The 21260-nt window shown below is 47.2% G+C and overlaps 1 protein-coding gene across 1 annotated transcript in view; it reads left to right on the top strand.

The window, feature by feature from the left end:
* Positions 1-6834: 6834 nt before the first annotated feature.
* Positions 6835-21260, top strand: part of LOC142576598 (fatty acid synthase-like) — a 417693-nt gene continuing 403267 nt past the window's right edge. Inside the window, exons 1-2 of the mRNA XM_075686791.1 lie at positions 6835-6950; positions 7100-7238. Of these exons, the coding sequence (XP_075542906.1) occupies positions 6924-6950; positions 7100-7238 (166 nt within the window). The 5' untranslated portion in view covers positions 6835-6923. The remainder of the gene's footprint in view (positions 6951-7099; positions 7239-21260) is intronic.

Below are 21260 nucleotides of genomic sequence, written 5' to 3'. Positions count from 1 at the left end.
GCTTTCTGCAGATGACGACAGGTGGCGAAACAAGTTTATGCTTGCGCCGTCGCGGCAGCAGCTCGTATCCCCATAAGCGCAAGCAAATCTTCGCTTTTTTCTTAGAAAACAGGCAATTACCTGTGACAAGCGTTCTAGTAAACGAAGTCGACGCCAAAAGGCAACCGTTCTGCAAAATTTGAGTAAGAACAGTGCAGCGGTAAGCGCAATGCCTTCTTTGTACTAGACAATGGTTGAATTGGGCGAACGGCACTCTCCCGCTGAGGCGTTGTGTGTAGAGCAATTGTACGAGGGCGCGGCGAGAGAACTGGATTCAGGCGGAGACGCGCTTCGCGGCATATTTAACATAATTTTGTTGTGAGCACTGTGACTGATTGCGCGCTTTCGTTCTTAAAATCGTGCTTTATTTCAAGTGCAAATTCATATTGACACCATTTTGCTACGCATAGATAGTTGAGGCGAGGGTTATCATTGGTTTAACCAGAGGGGGGGGGGTTGGGGGTCGAACCATCCCCCCCCCCGCCCCCACGGAACGGTAAGTTTTAGGAGGTGGCTTCCGAAGGAGTGACATGCATGAAAGCGAAAGCTTGAATGTGAAAGCAAGGCTAGGGCCAGTGGTGGTCCGAATAGAGGGGGGGGGGGGCGTTTCGTGGGGGCTATCCCCTCTGCCATGCACAGAACACTGCGGCCCCACTCAAGGCGCGCCTTTACCTTATTCCAGGTCGTGTTAACCATGACTGCTGAGGGAGGATCGGCGCTAAAGATTCCACACACAGATAAAGATAAAGTGCTTTTAGATGACAGCTGTTATTTTCCAAGGTTTTATCAGAAAAACAACTAAAATGTCCAGTATTGGAAGAAAATGTTCTAGAATTTCTCGTCCCATGGTAACGACTTGACGACAGCTTGACTCAAAATGCGAACTAGGTTGTGCTATGAATCGACGCAGAACACCCAGAGGAGGCATAAAACTCGAATCAGGTGTAAGAAGGAAGGTGTGTCAGCCAAAAATCTCGCATTTACTGCTCCCAGAAACTACGAGTGCAATCAAAGATTCATTCAATGGAAGAATACTTACAAAAGAGCGAATCACAGCTGATTCCGGCGTGCAACGCAGGGAATAGAGTGTGTTTCCCAGTGCAAACAACCGGCGGAGCTTATAACACTGAAAATATATTCTGTAGTTATGAATCTAGAAGGCGTCATAAAAATTCTTGTAAAAGAAAGCATTTGATATGTTGAGCAAAACCAGAACGGCTTCATAATGCCGACCGAAGAATTCAAGGCCTTTCTTGTTGTCAACGTTTAGGATATGTCATGTCCTGCCAGCTCAAACAAGGGTGTTTAGAAAGTGGACTGAGAGTCCAAAATAAGATGCTACCTTCGAATGTTCTCTGATTTGAACATTGGCGTAAATAGCGTCAGCATTATGTACGTCAAATTTTAAACTGACGAGCCCATCTATACCCGCTCTGACCTTGCTGAAGTTCTGCTAAGCAGGCGCATAGGTTCTGATGGGTTTTTTTTTTACTTGAGAGTGGCTAGAAGAAGTTTCGGCACAATAAAAAAACCAGATCTCCCGCTAGAAAGAGCAGAACTGATTGTCCCAACCCAAAGCTTGAAAGCCCCACGTTTACCTGCTGCAAAATTTCAATGTTCACTTGTGCTTTCCTACCGCAAGATATTCTTCATGGAGTCTTACGGAGCACGCACCTAAGAAGCCCACGTAAAGGTTCGCTTCCCTTAAGGTTCTTAGGGACACATGTGCCATAGTGTAACCTATAAGTCATCAGAAATATATTCTTGAAAAGTTGCATTGGGAGTTGCAAAGATCGCCTGGTGGTCAAAATTAAGCTGCAGTCCCGCATTATAGCGTACCACATAATTAAATCGTGGTTTTCGCGCGTACAATCCCATAATTCATTGCAATTTTCGAAAAGTGTTCCATTATTGCTTGGAACGCGAAAGCAAAGAAAAAACACAATACATCGATGATTTCTCGGCTCATTGGCTAATGTGCCTGAGGGGATTAAATTTTTTAAATCGACTTATACTTAAAGGGACACTAAAGGGAAATATTAAGTCAAGCTATAGTGATATATTAGTGCTCGAGAATCTCTAAGACATTAATATTATCGCGAACAGCGCCCGAATAACCGAAAAATTGAGGTAAATGCAGGTCATAATTAGCTACTCCCCCGGGACATTCAAGCACTTGCCCCATGACGAAAGCACTCCTCAGTTAGAGAGAGAGAGAGAAAAAAATAATGCAGAGAAAGGCAGGGAGGTTAACCAGAGGTAGTTCCGGTTGGCTACCCTGCGCAGGGGGAAGGGTTAAGAGGGATAAAAAGAGAAACCGAGTGGAAGGGGGAGATAGAAAGAAATAGAAAGACAAGCCCGAACAAAACGAGTACACTTCAGAGCGGTAGGGGGTGGCATTCTTAGAGTCTGTCGTGAACCCCGTAGACCGCAGGAACCTTAATAACGCGAGCAAGGCCTTCAACGTGGATGTTCTTTCGGAACATTGCCCTAAAGCTTTTAGTTCTGATAGTGGACGATTGTCCAATCTTTTTTCATTCATTTAATCATCCTTATTCACCCCTATCCCATACCCCTGTATGCCCTGAGGCATTTACCCTCGCATTAAAAAAAAAGAAACTGGTCCACTACTCTGCACATCACTTGTCTTTGAGCACTATATCGCAGGAAGACAAAGATAATATGTGCGATCGTCTCGTCGATGTTGCATGCATCGCACGTGGGACTGTTAGCCATTCCAATGAGGAAAGGATATGAGTTCGTAAAGGCAACGCCTAGCCACAGATGGTACAGCATGATCTATTCACGTCGTGGTAACCCAGGCGGGAGGTGCATCCGTATGTCCGGAGACAACGAACGCAACCGACACATGGTGAAAACATTTGAGTCCCACAGGGGCAAAGTACAGTCACGGGACATCAATCGCAGCCCAGCCGCAGCGTCTGTTCGCGAAAGCGGAATGAAGACTCGTTGACCACTTTCATGAGCAGATCGGGCGGCTTCGTCGGCGTGGTCATTCCCGCTGATGTTACAATGTCCTGGAAGCCACTGAAAGATTATGTTGTGTCCCTTGTCATGGCTTTGATGATATATGTGCCTAATTTCTGAGGCCAGTTCTTCATTGGGTCCGTGCCGCATTGGGCTTCGTATGCACTGAAGGGCTGCCTTGGAGTCACTAAAGACTGTCCATTGTTGCGCCGGCTTCGGCTTAATGAAATCAAGTGCAGCACGGAGGGCCGCGAGTTCTGCACCCGTCGACGTGGTCACACATGAAGTTCTTAATTTGATTCCCTTATATTTTGCCGGGATGATGACTGCAGCCGCAGAGCTGTTCAGTTTTACTGAACCATCTGTGTATACATGTTGCCGGAATCTGTGCACGTTGTGAATGTGCTCCAAAATTGCATGTTTCAAAGCTTGCAATGGTGCTGCAGCTTTCTTTCGGGTTCCTGGAATTGTCAGTTCAAAACTATTGTAAGACATCAGTCCTACGTGCCATCAGAATTTACGCCCACTACACGATCACTGCTCAGTTAAATTCTGTCACTAGTAATGAACCACTCATTGCAAAAAAAATCATTCTTGTATTGTATTATAAGACGAAATAAAATGCTACTTGTCCAGTTCTATTTCATTTTAGAAAAAAGAACTGATTGAAATTACCCTTGACAACGACGCTGGCGGTCGAAACGTTTCGTTTTCTCTCGACTCCGCGCCGCCAGCGGTTTCGTGTTTCAGTAGTTTCTTTATCGCGTAGTGGTTCGCTGTTTTTGCTGGCTCGCGAAACTCGCAGAAACTGCAAGTGGCAGGTAATTTAACTTCCATGTGATGTAGCGGGATGCCCGAACGGTATACGCCACTCGACCAAAAAGCAGCTGCAGCGGCGAATTCACCGCTCTGTCTTTATCTGTCGTAGCTCGGTACCGCCGTCTGTGGGGGGCCGTTTTACTCACCGACGGCACGAAAGTGTATGCAGCGTCACCACTCACCTGGTTAGGTGGCGGGAGATTTGAAATTCGAAAAAGGTAATCAGACTGTTCAGATGCAATTTTCTCGTGAATTAAGTCTTTTCTTCGCACGAAACAAGCGTTGCGAAGTTCCTGGAATGGCATTTGAAGAGTCCACGTCGACTCAGTATTTGCATTTACTGTCCCTTAATGAGGACGCTTCAGCTCGGGCCCAATTTCGACACGGCCTAAGCAAATAAACCTAAAACGCAAAAACGCTTTTCTAAGATAACCTTTGACCGATTTTAATAAAATTTGTTACTTTTGTGAGGGAAAGTTAAATTCTAGTGACCTTTGAAAGCGGAATTCTGATTTAGGGCCTGAATTTTGTTAAAAGGATTTTCAAAAATTCAGAAGCTTGAAAAAGTAGAAGCACAAAGTTTACAAATTCATAGCTCTGCATGAAGAATAGATATCGCGGTTCTGTAAACGGCATCCAAGAGATCATTCAAAGCTAACAAATTTGGCACCTTAATTTATACTTTAGGTGATTTTACTAGATTGTTTACAAGGGTTCTGCAAAACTCTATTTCCATATTACTATTTTTTAGGATTCATGTGTAACATATCAATTTTTTCCGATTTAGATGTAGTATCAGGTGCAATAAACAGAATTGTAATATCATTTTTATTGCTGAGTGACAGAGTTGTAAACTTGAAAGTATAGTTTTCTGAAAATTTTCGAGTGTCGCCAATTTATAATATAAAATTAGCGACCTAAATAAAAAATTCGAAACCAACTGTCACTAGATTTCAAGTTTTTCTTTCAAGTGCAACAAACGTCATCAAAGTTGGAGCCGTGGTTGTCGAGAAAAACGAATTGTCGTTTTACATGTATTTAGATAGGAGCACCCGATTTTAATGTGCTAGTACGGAGTTTGCCCTAACGCTACCATTGCATTCATGCCTGTTGTTGAATACATCGTTCGGTATTGCCGTGGCGGGCATCGGGAGCCTGATCATCTAAGGAACGTCTTAAGCTTCGTGAATACGCCTTTTTTGTGAGAGTTTTTCTTATGACAAAATTTGTTCTTAGGATGACTTAACCAGTTACAATATATTGTGCAGTTTTGCGTGCCAGAACCACAACCCGATTGCGAGGCACCCCATGGTGGACAAATCCGCATAAATTTTGGTCCCCTGGGGTTGTACAACGTGCGCCCAATGAACGGTACACCAGCGCTTTTCGCATTTCTCCTCAATAGAAACGCGGCCACGTGTCCACGATTTGAGCCCGCGGACTCGCGCTTACAAGCGCAACACCATAGCCGCTAAACCACCAAGGCATGTCAACGTTGGGGTTATGGATTTCGCTCTAGTTTTTTATAACTGGTGAACATGCGGCAACGTAGCTGCTTTCAAATTAGGTTTAAACCGGAATATTCGAACACAATAAAGCTTCGGTACGTTGAACCGCACCGTTCAACGTCATCATTTAAAGGCTGTTATGTAAACCCACAATATTACCTCTTGGACATTGTGCATTTACTTACCGGAATTAAGGTCTGACTTTGTGTGCATGCCACGATGACCGCTGACTGAATCTTTGTTGCCTGGTACGTTTTAAAATGTGCATCACGAAGTATGCACCGTGGCTTCAATGACGTTGCCGAAGTAGAAAAAAAGAATATGCATATCACTATGCTCAAAACATCGTTACTAACTCAGAAGAACCGTCTGTTGGGCTAGTTGGCCTAACATTGTAAACTAAATATACAGCGCAAAAATACACATACACATAAAGAAGACACGAGAGACTCTGACAAGCGCTACTACCAACTCGTTATTCCAATCGACACGCCATCCGATTTTATAAAGTAAGCCACGCACAAATGTCACACCCCTTTTCCCATGCGAAGGTGACAAACAACGACATCCAACCAACGGAATAAAAGGTTGGTTGAAATTGTAACCTAAATCAAAACCGCGAAATTTTAAAAGAAAGACTGCCAACAATAATGAAGCCCTCACGGCGCGAAAATGTATCTTATGCTGCTCGGTAAAAGAGGGCGTTACGGGTACTGAGATAAAAATGGTGAATGCAAAAATTTTACTGCTTCTCAAAAATGTAGGAAACATTGCGTTCTGGTCAAAGTAGCAGCTTCACTGTTTTGAGCCACTTTAAACACAATTTAACGGTGGCTTTGTTAAAGTGTAATTTCCAGCTTTACGTATGTAATCGCGAGAGGCACAAATATAAGATAGCTTGCGCTGAGATTTGTTTTTTCACAATTGACAATTTTACGACTGCTCGTTCGGAAACCAAATAGTATAACCTAAACTTGTAAAACCTAATACTACGCCTACATAGCATGCTCACTCAATAAGGAAAGATAGTTATTCTAATAAATAATGGAAACGTACTGTTTTTTAAAAAGAATGCGTAACTTTTTAATGTTGGGAGCCTGCAGCGTGTTAGTTTTTTTGACAGGTTATTAATCGCACTATCAAAAGTATTTCAGTAAATCAGTTCTGTGTGTTTTAGTAAGCTTCGGATGAAATAATAATCATGCTATTGGACGTAATATATTGCAATTGGTTCTTTGTGCTTTTATTGAGCCATCGAAAGGCAGCCAATCGCAGGCCTCTTCGCCCTTCTACAATCTATTCCAACTCTGCCTGGCTCACGTTTGCAAGCCTGTAACCGATTACCTTTTGAAACGCTTCGTCAGTCTGAAACTCTCACATCTGGCAGTCAGACATCCTGTTGCACGTAAGTTTCATTTTTTTATTTTTATTTTGCGAGCGCCGGATATGTGCGTGCTGTCACACGCACGAATGTCTTGCTGCCAGTGAGTCCGGATATAGTTCGCTGTTGTGGCCGCTGCTGTGCGACATCTTGTACCTAGCAGGGCGTCACCTAACTAACTTTTGAGAATGGAAGAGGCTGCCGTTCAGTCCAGCGTTCGTACCTTTGCTTTCTAAATTTTCTACGCGTGTTGTTAAGTAGCCGGATTGTGTTGCTGGCGATATCCCGCCATTTACCCTTCCACTGAGCTTTCGCAGCGAGCGCATGACAAATGTTATTTCATTGCTAGTTTTCTCATTTTCAGTCAACCATGAGAGAAGACGACATTGTGATAAGCGGTTTCTCTGGACACTTCCCGCAAGCCGATCACCCGGACGAGTTCAAGGAAAAACTCTACGCGAATGTCGACCTCGTTACGGACGACGAGGCTCGTTGGCCTCGAGGTATGTCTGTCCACGAGTGGATGCCACGCTATTACCGTAGTGTTGCAAAAAATACAGCTGGTATTTTTTGTGTATGAAATGATAGAATAAATCTCATACCAGCACAGTGTACATGTCGTGCTGCCGCAATCTTGAAAAAGGCTCTTGAACATGAGGTTAACTAATTGTAGAAAACTTTGAATACTGAGGACATCGATTGATTGATTGATAGATTTATTGCTACGAATAAGAGTTCAACGGTAACTAGGAAAATATGACGAATGTAGCGCAAGAAAGTGCGTAATGTTTTGAAGCGTCCTTCACTCCGATGACGTTAGAATACACCAATCATCAGGGTTGGTAGGGAGACTGACGAAGGTATACACAGCCATATGAAACATGATTTCTCGGTTATGTATGCGTTTATTACCTAATTTGGTCCTGGCGTCAAGTGTAGCGAAAATATGCCCCATTCATTCGACCGACGGCAGCAACGGGCGAGCTATTGTTATAAAAGAGCTATCAAGTTAAGAGAAGTAATGCTGTCGACGTTCTTTTAAACACAACAGGTGAGTTTCTGCGTCAAGTTCTGTGCTATGCTTCTGTGTATTCTGAAGAAGTTGTCAAGCGGGCTTCAGCAGAGGGTTGCTTTGACGTCCTCAGACGATATATCCATGATTATTCAGACCATAGCAATTCACAAGCCATAATATTCACAACAAAACGACGTGTTAAAGTGTCGTGTGTGTTCAATGCCACAGGAAAAACTGCGCAGTCGAAATCTTACCGTGCACTTCAAGAAGAGTTTCCGAGCTGCATTCCGACATAATAAAGTTCTACAATGGCACCAGACACTGTTTTGCTGTTATTGCTGTGGTGCCCAGGTATGAAACCTACTTTAGAAGAGGTGACTGCTACGTCGACTTGCGGGAGCACACTTGGAATTACATTAATGTTGGTGCTTGTCATGGCCTTCCCGTATGGTTTGTAAGCATACGGCCAGAAAGTCACCCTGAGGCTATTGCAACGCTGCTACAGCTACTACAGACCTTCACTGTCTGAGCAAAGCTGTAGGCCACAATACAATGTTTAGCGAATAATTAATTCTCCTTCTGAGAACGCTGATATAATGTCACCACAAACTAAAGGGCTATCTAGATTTCAGAGTGTCTGTAAGCGATTCGAAGCCTGGCGAGGTCTTAGAAACACTGGCATTGTTGAATGAGAAAAAAAACAATACCAATAAATATCACTGTGCCCTCTGACAGTAAACAGGATAATTTATATAATTTAATAAAGTTTAGCACTGATGCCACTTTAGCTTAATGGACGAGCCTTGCACCTTTTATTTATATAGACAAAATAAAAAGTCTAAGAATAAATAGAACGCCTCTTCCCATTTGCAAATAGGAGTCTTTATGTTGTGTATGAATACTTGCCGTTCAGGTTTTGAACAGTATTGGTTGCTTGCTTGACGACTGCTGAGTCATAAAAAATGGCTCTTTTATTTCAAATGGACAAGTCGCACATAATGGCGCATACCCAGATACTCACGTTGGCCTGGAGGATTTTATATACAGAAAAAGATCGGCAGGATCCATTAGGATGACTGTCGACGGTAACTATATATATATATATATATATATATATATATATATATATATATATATATATATATATATATATATATACAGGCTGTCCCAAATGTCGTGCACCGAGATTTAAATTTATGTAACTGCCACGTAGCTGGACAGAACCAAGGTAACATTGTTTACCGTCGCTTGATATACTCAGAATATTTTTTTGGAATGCGCTTTATTACAAAATTTGTTGAGATTAATAAATCAACTTTTCAAATGCTATAATTAGATAAAAGTGTAAATGAGAAAATTGTAGGGCAGCATGATAAACTCCCGATACAGCTTTCTGTTGCTCAATACGTGCTACATAAAAGTGTTTTTCCGAACGTGAAAGAAGCCCGCGAATACACACGAAGTGCCTCGAGCGGCCAGTAGCGCGTAAGTTTTGTGTGTATACGCGGGCTTATTTGACACTCGGTAAAACACTTTTATGTAGCACGTATTGAGCAAGAGAAAGCTGTATTGAAAGTTTTTCATGTTGCTAGAAAGCTGCATTGAAAGTTTTTCATGTTGCTCTACACTTCTCTCATTGACACTTTTCGTATAACTATAATATTTGGGAACTTCATTAATTAATTAAGGCTCATTATGCAGTCAGGCGGAATGCAAAAGAAAGCAATCTGAGTAATGACGAGACGGCAAGCATTACCTTGGTTCTGTCCAACTACGTGGCATTTGCATATTTTAAGTCTTTGTGAATAATAATAATAATAATAATAATAATAATAATAATAATAATAATAATAATAATAATAATAATAATAATAATAATAATAATAATAATAATAATAATAATAATAATAATAAATCTTTTATTGCACATAACGTATACAGGGCAATGAAACGGGCCTGTCAAAGCCTCTAGTGGCTTGAGGGACTTGGCCCGGCAGAGTCGGCAGACGGACGCGCAGTAAAACATAAAATATGAATATAATATAAACACAATATATCAACACAATACTAACATGACATCAATAGTGACCAAGGTGCAAAAAGTTAGGAAAAGTAACATCAACAAGAACTGAAAAATAACGAGCAACGAACAGTATTTTAACAATTCGTGCCTGATCATGAACATTTTTCAGGCATATAGGAACCGTATTACAATGAGTGAACCATGTTTTTTAGCACTTTTTTGATGTTGCAGAAAACATCTTCTCTGGTAAGTCATTAAAAATTTGGGGAACATAAACACAGCGCCTGGCTTCCCCATGCCTTGTTGAGGAGCGCGGCACCTTAAAACGAATGGAACTACGCAGGCTTCGGGAGGCTGTATGACGTGTTTTGAAATTGCTGTCCCAGAAATGTTGTACCACTACAGTCTGTAGAAAGATTGTTCGAAAGCATGGAAGACCAAGGGCTGTGAAAATATTATCAGACACAGAGAAGGGGGCGTTATATGCTATGTTTCTTAGTATGTTTCTTAATAAAGTGTCAACTCTGTTTTGCCATCTGGCTGAGCAAAAAGCAAAAACAGTAATCCCATATCTGAGAATGCTGTACACCAGAGCATGCGCAATATTTCTTTTATGTGAAAAGGAACAATGGATTTTATATGGAAAAACAACCAGGCCGCGCTCCGAAGCTTACCACAAACATGTGATAGCTGGCTGTGCCAAGACATATCACTGTCGAAGAAGACTCCCAATATTTTACCGAATTCACATAGGCGAGAGGCACGCACCGACAGGGATAACAGCCGTGAACATGTAGAAAAACGGGCGCATCTATAGCTGTTAGTTTTAGTGGGGATCTGAAGCAGACGAGTTTCGTTTTAATTGGGTTAACCTTATAATAATAATAATAATAATAATAATAATAATAATAATAATAATAATAATAATAATAATAATAATAATGATAATAATAATAATAATAATAATAATAATAATAATAATAATCTTTATTTCATGAAAAAAGTTCAATTTCAGAAACCGGTCAGCCCAAGCCATGAAGGCTTGGGCTGTACGCGGAAGACAGCGAAAAGTACTAAAAGAAAGCAAGGTTAGCAAGCTATAAACTGAAGCAAGCTACAAAACAAAAGCATACAACAGAAAAGGAAGCTACAAATACTAAAGCAAACTACCAATGACACAAGCGAGCTACGAGCAAAAGGAAGCTACAAAAGATATAAAGTGAAAAAAAACAAGGATACACACCAATCTAGACCAACCGAAACTAATCGAAACTATGGAACGGGCTCTAATGACAACTAAACTGAAGAATAATTTGGTTTTAAGGTACACTTCGAGTGCCCGTTTTGATGACATTGAGTACAGTTCAGTGGGTAAAGAATGAAAAACGTTAGGAACATAATGTTTTCTGCTAAACGACCAAAACGGGTATAACACCCCTGTTGGTGATCGTATTATGGTGTCTCAGGCGTCTGACAGGAACCAAAGGAAAAAGAAAATCATCGTTCCAAAAACGTTTTTTTAGCACAGTTTGAAAGAATAATGCGCCAAATGAGGACAACTGCAAGAAGGAAAATAGATTATTATTAGGGGGAACGGTCTCCTTGTATGCAACATTTCGAAGAACACATTTCAGGATAGAATTAAATTTTGCGCGCCATGTAAATGAACAGTGATAAAATATGGTAATTGCGTATCTAAGATAGCTGTACACATGTGCGTGAACAATGGCTTTCCGGACAGAAAACAGGAACAGGTATCTAGAGTTATACAGAAGACAAGATATTGTACGAAGCGCATTACTAATACCTATAAAATGAGTGTTACATGTCATATCAGAATCAAACATGATGCCTAAATATTTTACAATAGTTGAGAACTTTAATGGTATGCATTTGCAGTTTATACAATTAGAGTCGTGAACAAAAAATGGCACAAGACGATCAATTTTTTTATGGGGATGATGAAAGCAAACTACTTTAGTCTTTTGTCCATTAATTCTAATTTTGTTACTTGTACACCAGTTCATTATAGACGTGGCATCTGCTTCAAGGTTAGCAACGCATGTATTAAATGATGATTGAGTTGACATAAGGGCAGTGTCGTTGGCCTACTGGAATATGTGGCATTTTTATACAAATTGAGGTAAATAATTGACGTACAGGTTAAAAAGTGGAGATAAAACAGACCCCTGGTGAACGCGCGATTTTCACATTATTTTTGTACTGGAATAGTCACCACCTGAGAGCGATTAATAAAGTAACTAGACAATAACTTTATAAATGGACCCCTGAAACCGATTATTTCTAGCTTATGAAGAAGCAATGTGTGAATAACGAAATCGAAAGCCTTACTTGCGTCAAAAAAAAAAAAAAGAAAAGAGCACATACGAATTCGTTATTATCAAAAGCTGAATAGATAGGGTCCATAAATTCTTCTAGTAGGGAAATAGTGTTTCTTCCCTGGATGAAACCAAAATGTGCTTGTGACAGAACATTATTTTTATTTAGGAACTTGGTCATCGTTACGAGCAGGTGTTTGCCAAGTATTCGACTGATTGCAGGCAGAATGGAAATCGGTCTGTAGTTCTCTATTTTGCTATGAAAACCACTCTTACAAGCGGCTTAACCACAGCCCCTTTTAAATCATCGGGAATAACGCAATAATCCACATACCCATTAATAATGAAGAGAAGGACGAATTCAAGCAAAGACGAATTACGTTGAATATAATGTATGCAGATACCGTCTATACCAGGTGGTTTCTGAGGTCGAAGGCTAAATAAGATGCTGTGCAGATCTCCTCCAGTAACGTGGAAGTCCGCAGTCTCCTGCGAGACTCCTGCAGTAATCGTACAGTATTGGGAACAGCGCTAGACGCATCTGGAGCAAAAGGATGAAGATGTGAAGACGCTTTAGAAAAAAAAGTAATTAAATTCTTGAACGGCTGACGTGAGGTTGCTGAAATGCTTTGCGAATACGTCTTTTAAAGGTTGATTGGTGTTTCGTCCAAACACTTCATTACTACAATGCAAAAGGATAGAAAGTTCGGCGAGTTGGTACGGTCTCTATTAGAATGCTAATTTAAGTATCTTCTCAGAACGTGTGTTATCTACAGTAGCCTCTTTTTGTTTGCTTTTTGGCTTCCCTACCTCTTGATATGTTTAACTGATGTCTTTAGACCTTATGATGTTCATATGCTGCGGTATTTGCATATATCTCCGGGGCGGCCCCACGCTTATGACGCGATGATCACGTGCTCGCTCGCGGAGGGTAGCGTGGAGAGGGCACCTTCGCCGCTCCCGCTGCTCTTCGCGCCCGGCCGCGACCCCTGAGCCCAAGGCAGCCCCATCCCTCCTTTCCCTTTCTTGGAACCGGGGAGACTATCTCTCCGCCGCTCGGGGAGAAGCGCTATTCCCCCGATGCATCTTTGTCTTTCGGCTGAGGAGCTTGCGACTGGCCGCATCTCAATTCAGCCGCAGAGACCGCCGCACGCCGTCGCCCTGCTTCACTCGGCCTTTGTAAGCGACTGACCGCCCCAGGGCCCGAGCGCGGATCCACTCTGGGTGAGCTGAACTCTTATCAGCCTCATTTGTGGTTCCCACATTGTGCGGTTTATTTCGCCCCAGACGTGCGGAACGCTCCGCCGCTGTGGTTTTGTTTTAACGCGATAGCGTTAAGGAGCTCGTGTCGCAGAAAAGCCGGTGTCGTCGGCGTCGGCGTCGGTGTCGGCGTCCGCGGCGTTGGCCGTGAGCGATAAATCAAGGCAGGCACTTCATAAATAAAAAGCAACTTCCAAGATGGGCTGGGTGGGAATCGAACCAGGGTCTCCGGAGTGTGAGACGGAGACGCTACCACTCAGCCACGAGTTCGACGCTTGAAAGCGGTACAAACGCGCTTCTAGTGAACGCGGTGTTGCCTTAAAAACGTGCCGTACAAAGTTATACTGCGGTGTATATCGGTAATTATGAGCATGTAACTTACAGAAGTCGCATTTACACGAGTAGCGAAGTAAGTTTCCGCTACATTTCTTCTGCGCTTACCGCACACGCAGAGCCATCTTGCGGCAAACACAGAAGACCCCCTCCTCTCAATGTACGGCGCTGCCCCGACAGGTGGCGCGCCATGCGCGCATTGGGGCTGTGCGCGGACCGGTGCCAGGCGCGTCGCGGCTCCGACTCCCTCTCCCCTGACGACGCTTCGCCGTGCTCCCACGCGGGTTGCAGAATCAAGCGCCGTTCCTTTCTTTAGATCACTATCTATCTATCTCTCTGCCCGTGCCGATCACGACGTTTTGGCTGGCGTAGATCGTTTCCCCCTCCGAGACACCGAGTTCAGGCGCACGTTTCGTTGCCGCGCCGAACGCTGCGTTGCTCGACGCTCTCCGTGTGATAGGTGGCCGCAAAGTCCGATGCGGGGCGCCTCGTAAGTGATCCCTGCGCCGTAGCGCATTGTCTTACACCCCTTGGCGGGTCGATGGGAACGCTGTCGCGCTCCACTCTTGAAGGCGAAGCTTAAGCGTCCTCCAATTTTTGTATTAGTGTATGCTGTTGTTGTCAATTGGTACTTGTAATCTAAGGTGAATAAACACCTTAGGTCGAGACTCACCCTGTCCCCCCTGGCCTCAACCCGCCGTGGTCGCAACTCATTGCGAACCGCGGGTTAGGGGTCACAGCTCTGACTGTTAGGGCTGCTGCGAAAGTGCTAGCGAGCGACTGCCGCTCCGCCGGCGCTGTGCGATCCAGAGAAGGGTCAGGTGCGCACGCGCGAACTTGAGTAATACCCCTATATTTGGCGGCCAACGTGGGGCCAGAGGTGTGACAGGTTGAGTCTGTTTGTGTGAGTGACTGCCACCATACGAACGAACCCTGGCAGCATACGGGGCTGTCTTACAGCCGTTGTATACGCTGTCTCAGGTTGCTACCAGCAGGCAACAATTCGAAGCGGCGGTAACTGCTACCGCTCAGTCATACCCTGCGGCGAATATTAGCCCTGGGAATTTGATAAGCTTCGAAGAGGGTAGCGCTACACATGAGGCGCTATCTCCGGCAGGACGTACCCTTAAAGGCGTGAGGCACATTACGCCGAACCCTTCGCCAGAGTTTGCGGAGAGCATGAAGCCACAGCGGCACACTTGCTCCACGCGTCCCGCTCCTGTGCCAGACATTACTGGCTAGAGCGAGCTTCAGCAGGTGCTGTTGCACGATGCGATGCGCCTGATTGAGAGGTTGACAGGTGCCGTGCAGGACACTCTGCTGAGAGCAGCATTCCGGGCAGGTTGGCTGACATCTGCCGCAGCTGCTAGACCGAGAGTGAGGGTGGACTTACCCACCTACAGCGGGTATAATGATTCAGTTAGCGTCAGCGAATACCTCGATTGCGTGCTGACTTACCAGCACGCAATGGGGCTGTCCGATGGCGAGATACTGGAACGCGTCGTACCAGTGTCGTTGCCTGATCACGCTGCCCGCTGGTTCCGGCTTACTGGCTACCGGTCTAGCCCGCTGGCCTAGTCCCGAGCGACCTTACGCGAGGAATGCCTACCTGCAGATTACGAGCGTCGTCTGCGGCGCGAATTGAAGCTACATACTGAGCATCCGGACGAATCCTTGCTCGAGTACGTAAGGGCGATGGACGAACTTTATCGTACCGCTGACCCTTCTGCTCCGAACTGCGATAAGGTGGAGAGAGTCACGCGACAAGCTCATCCCACCTTCGCAGCGTACCTAAGAGGCAGCAAGTTCAGGGATTTGTATGAGCTGGCCTCGGAGGCAAAGCGCATACAGGCGGACATACTCGGCTCGCGCTCATACCGACCTCCACCCCCAGCGTCGAGGGCACTTGAGCCGCGATGCGCGTGGAACAGGGACACTTTTCATACTCGTTCCGGGGGAGATGGTGCGGTTGCTTTCAGTGACGGACAACTGAGAAGCAGTTGGGACTTATCTGACCGGGCTCTCGACCCGTACACTCATGCCATGCGTGCAGCACGCGCTGCCGATGGCCGAGGTATGCAAAATCGTGGTCGACATGCCGGCCCGATGACGCCAGTGCAGAGCGTGCCTGCAAGGGAGCAGTCGATAGAGAGGAACAACGGTCAAACGGCGCGAGGCACTGGACGCCAAGCCCGACAAAGGCCGGCTCTCCTCTGTTATCGGTGCAACCAGCCGGGGCACTTCGCCCGGGATTGCAGACAGCCTGCGAACCGAGAGCACGCGCTTTCGGGAAACGAGCGGGGCCGCCGGTGAGCAACGCTGTATGGCCGGCGGCGGTTACAGCGGCGCGAAGTGAGACACATGAACTCCTTGCCCCACTTGTTTGTCGTTTCGGACCACCCAACGACACGCCAGTGCAGCTCATAGAGGTTACAGTCGCCCGGCGCAGGTTTTTTGCGCTGTTAGACACAGGAGCAAGCGCTTCACTGTTTGGCGACGAAGTGTGTGAACATCTCCGTCGGAACGCTATATCCGACTGAGAGACCTTCCGACTCGCCAGTGGCACGGCACACGTGAGCTGTGCTGCTAGTCTTGTGGTGCGGTGGGAGAAATGAGCGAGGCGACAACGCCTCGCTCAACTTCCCGGCCTGTCGGTTCCTATAATTCTTGGTAGAGACTTCCTCGCCAAGACGGGCATTGTTATTGACGTCTGCAATGGAGGATATAGGGAGCGGGCATGTGGCGCCCTGAAACCTTTCGTTTCATTTCAAAAAGCGTCAGAGGCAACTTCGTTCGATGATGCTTCGCGCGCAGACCGACCCAACGATTGGCCGAAAAGGTCCCTCAGAACGGTTGCGGCCGGGTCGACATGCCGTTCGGCCAACCGCGCTGAGAAAAGAAGCGCGGAGGAGAACTGCTCCCCTCCCGCACAGCCCATAACCCCCGCTGCGGTGGCACAGTGTACCGCAATGAGGGGCGAATGATATCACCCGCTGCTGAATGACTCAAGCAGTTTGTCGGGGGAAGAAAAGGCTCGCCTCTCATCGCTTCTGACTGAATATGACGCTGTATTCACAGATCGGCCTGTTTACACTACGCTATACAGGCACAAAATTGAGACAGGCGACGCCTCTCCGTGGAAGTGCAATCCTCGGCCGGTGAGTTTGGCTAAGAGGGAAGCACTAGACAGCGATCTGGATGAACTGCTCGATACAGGCGTTGTTGAAAGGTCGGACAGCCCATGGCGTGTTCCCGTGGTGTTGGTTCCTAAAAAGGATGGGACGCCCCGCCTTTGTGTTGACTATCGCCGCCTGAACGAGGTGACACGCAAGGACGCATATCCGCTTCCTAGCATTCCCTCGATCGTATCCAACGTTGGCGGAGCGAAGTACTTCACTACGCTCGATGCAAGCAGAGGATACTTTCAGGTGGATGTAGATCCTTGTGACCGAGAGAAGACTGCCTTCACGTGTCACAGGGGCCTTTTACAGTTTACCCGTATGCCCTTCGGACTAGTCGGTGCGCCTGCGACTTACCAGCGCCTGATGGACCGTGTCTTGGGTGACGCAAGGTGGCACTATGCTCTTGCTTACCTGGATGATGTTGTGGTGTACTCGCGTACCTTTTATGAGCACTTACGCCATCTCAGGGACGTGTTGGAGCGTCTGAGGTCTGCGGGGATAACGCTAAACCAGACCAAGACCCAGATCGCAGCAACCATAGTAACGCTACTGGGGTTTGAACTTGATAACGGACGCCTTCTTCCGTGTGATGACAAGGTTCAAGCATTATTGAATTACCCGTCACCGGCAGACATAGGTGGACTGAGACGCTTTTTGGGGTTGGCGAACTTCCATCCCAAACTCAAACTGCGCTGCACTGCAAGCCCCCTTGACTATGCTGTTGAGGAAAGGTGAGCAGTGGACGTGGGGTCCCGAGCAAGAGGAGGCACTGCGCAACCTCGTAAACGCGCTCGTGGAAACCACCGAGTTAAGGCTACCAAATTTGAACAAAGAATTTGTCATACATACGGACGCCAGCGGCCTTGGCCTATGAGCGGTTTTGCTACAACAGCACGAAGGTTGTTTGCACCCGGTAGCTTTTGCCAGCCGCTCTTTGACTCCCGCAGAGAAAAATTACTCAAGACTACGCGACCTTCACCGACCGCCCTTGACCGCCCTTGCCCGGGCCGCTTTCGCCGGGAGTCATATGGGAAGCGGCTTTCTCGCCGTTTGCTACCGACCGCCTTTTCTTCCCGGGACTTTGTTGCCGCTCCCCGCGCCTCTACAGCTCTGAAGCAGTTCCAACGCGGCTGCCACTGCCGGGGCCATAGCTGCCTTGGCGTGTTTTCTACACCATGAACCAAGAGCGCCAAGCGACCAGCTCTTCCGAGGCCCATGTTCTAAACGGGCGTGCAAAGGGCCTTCGGCCAATTCACCGCTCTATTTCGATGGAGCATCTATCTACCGCAACGTCATTTTCCAACGAGCAGAAGACGCAATCGGCGACGGAGAACGCCGCCAAGCGTTCCTCAACAACAACGAATACGCCCGAGGTGGATACCGCGGGAGTGGCCGCCGATCCCATCGTCGCCAATTTTCCCTCCCAACAGCGAGAGGTGGACACTTCGACCGGGGAAGGAATGGAGGAAGATGCTGCCTCGAGCATTTACGACGACAAAACTGACGACGACACAGGTGGCTGTTCGAAGACAGCCATACATAAGCGACGCATCCGTCAAACGCGCGCTAAGACGCAACCCTCCGAGAACATCTTGGGCATTCCGGACGCCTCCCAGCCTACCATGCGCAAGCGCATTCGGAATCAGAACGTGCCTCAACTTCCTTTGCACGACGGAGGACTTTGTCTCGATAAGTGGACGCGCCTAGAACTCGCCAGTGCTCTATGGAGTGCAGCCGACTTGACCACCGAGGATCGTCAGGACATCATGTTCTGACTGCGACCTCAGCAGAACTTGGCAATCATCAGCACACTCCAGTCGCACGTAGCCGACGCATTGTACAGGTGAGGGAGCTGAACCTTGGCCAGCGGGTCTATCCCATCACGACATATTTTGCGGCCCCAGACAACTCATGCAAGGGAATTGTTCCTGGCCTTTTGCCCGGTACACCGTCTTCCAAGCTAGTGGATGAGCTTGTGGCTCCTGGAACTCAAATACTTCAAGCACGAATGGTGGGTCAAACCAACGTTGCGTTGGTAACATTTGAAGGACTTAAAGTGCCTCGCTACGTGCGTTTCTATGGTGCAGAACTCCGCTGCTACCCCCATCGACCCCGCCAACTGGTTTGCAAGATATTCCACAAGCTCAGCCATTTGGCTGATTACTGTCCTACGCCGCACGCGGTCATTTGCGTGACGTGCGGGACTGACAACCCCACCCCGTCGCATCCGTGCACCCCACACTGCAGATCCTGTGACGGGACCCACCAAACAGCGGATCCAAACTGCCCGCGGCGTGCTAGGCAGACACTGAACAAAGCTTGGGTGCGGAAACCTCTCGAGAAAGAGCAGCGTGAACTCCAACCCTCCAGCGACCCGACCACAACCACAGATACGGCGGAGACCCGAACGTTATGCGCCCCACCTAAGAAGACCAGACAAGTCCGGTGGGAGATCCCGTTGCAAGTTCTGGACCCGTTCAAGTCTCGTTCCCGAACTCGCGAGGCATCGGTGCGCCTCCCAGAGAAGCGCCCTCCTTCCCCATCTTCCCAACAACCCTACAAGAAGGCCTTGCAGACCAACGCCCCAGCCAAGGTGGCCCTGGTCCCTTCAGGGGTGCAGCGGACTCCGGAGAAGAAAACAGCAATGGAGGCGCCTCGGGAGGTAGGTCGGGCGGAGGGTCCCCCACTGCTCGCTCCGCCCTGTAAATCTCTCCCTACCCCTTCCCCTATTACTAATTCATTACCAAATCCCGATCCTCTAATAGAAATAGCCCGCCTACGTCGTGACATGGAGGCGCGCTGTGAGCGCCTGCAAAAACAAATGGACGCTCTGGTGGCAGACATGAGCACTAGTATGCAGGCGGCTCTGGGCAGGATAGAACGCCATATGGAGGCCCTTCAAATAGGGATTACGGAGCAGGTGAAATCATGTATAGAGTGCACTTTCGCGCGCGTGCAAGTTCCTGAGCTTAGCGGTAACAACGAAAGCGCGCTTTCCGACCAAGGCTCTCTGCCGCAACCTTCAAATGTGGGCACCCGGCGCCCGTATCCCTATGCACGACCGCCTGCTTTCTCTCGCGATGACGATGGCGCCGCGTAACGCGGAGCAACTAGTGGTGTGGCAGTGGAATTGTAGGGGATTCCGCCGAAAACGAGGTTCCCTACAGCAGTATATCGCCACATCCACGAACTCTCCCGATGTCATCCTCTTACAGGAAGTCAATGGCACTCCTTCTTTATCCGGCTACAACACGCTCTCGGGTGTCTCTCCTCTTGTGGGAGCCTTAGTTTCGAAACATGTTACATGTCGCATGCATACCACTAACATTGACATTCCTCACCACATATTGGAAATAATTACGCAAGGTAAACGCAGCGAGAGTCTGTTTATACTCGGTGCATACAGTTCCCCCCGTTCGCGAACGCACTGTTTTCAGCACCTACTAACAGAATTTGGTAGGTTTGGACGGGTTTGTGTGGTGGCCGGCGACTTTAACGCTCCGCATACTGCATGGGGTTACGTTAAATCGCAGGCTAAAGGGACCCGCTTATGGAATGCCATCTGTAACATGAGATACACACTCGTTACCGACCCAGAGCACCCCACTCGGATGGGCAACAGCGTATCTCGTGGCACCTGCCCTGACCTTACCTTCGTGCGCAATACTGGCCCAGTCGTTGCGCACGGGCCTTTAGAGGAGCACCTTGGTAGTGACCACTACATTGTGGCGACCACCTTGTCACTACGGGGTGCGCGCAGGCCCGAGCGAAATGTGCGTATAACGGATTGGGCGAAATTCAGGGAACGTCGCCAGGACCCATCTGAGCGCCAAGGGTACGGACGCTGGCTTGACTCTCTCGCAGAAGATCTAGAGGCCACCACGAGCGCACTGCGCAACACAACCGAGACACCAGACATAGACCCGCATTTACTTCAGCTTTGGAACGCCCGCAGAGGATTGACACGACGATGGAAACGACAATGCCTCAACCGCAAACTTAGGAAACAAATAGATCAAATTACACGGGAATCCCTGGAGTATGCAGAGTCACTTACGAGGAATAACTGGTGAGGATTTTGCGATCGCCTCTCAGGCACATTGAGCACAGCAAAAACGTGGTCGATTCTTCGCTCACTCACAGATCCCACCACAACAAAGGGAAAAACATTTCAACAGCTGCACATCCTAATGCACGGGTACAGGGACGATGTCTCGACACTCAGAGAGCTAGAGAAGCATTTCATACCCACAGGCCCGCCGCCGCAGTACCCTGACTATCCTTATGTAGGCGAGGCGAACGAATTGCTCGATGCAGACATCACATCTGACGAGGTGCGGGTGGTCCTACAAGACCTACGCCGCAACAGGGCA

Source organism: Dermacentor variabilis, chromosome 3 (assembly GCF_050947875.1).
Source record: "Dermacentor variabilis isolate Ectoservices chromosome 3, ASM5094787v1, whole genome shotgun sequence".
Lineage (NCBI taxonomy): Eukaryota > Metazoa > Arthropoda > Arachnida > Ixodida > Ixodidae > Dermacentor > Dermacentor variabilis.
The sequence above is the reverse complement of the archived record's forward strand: the minus strand, read 5'-3'. Positions and strand labels throughout refer to the sequence as shown.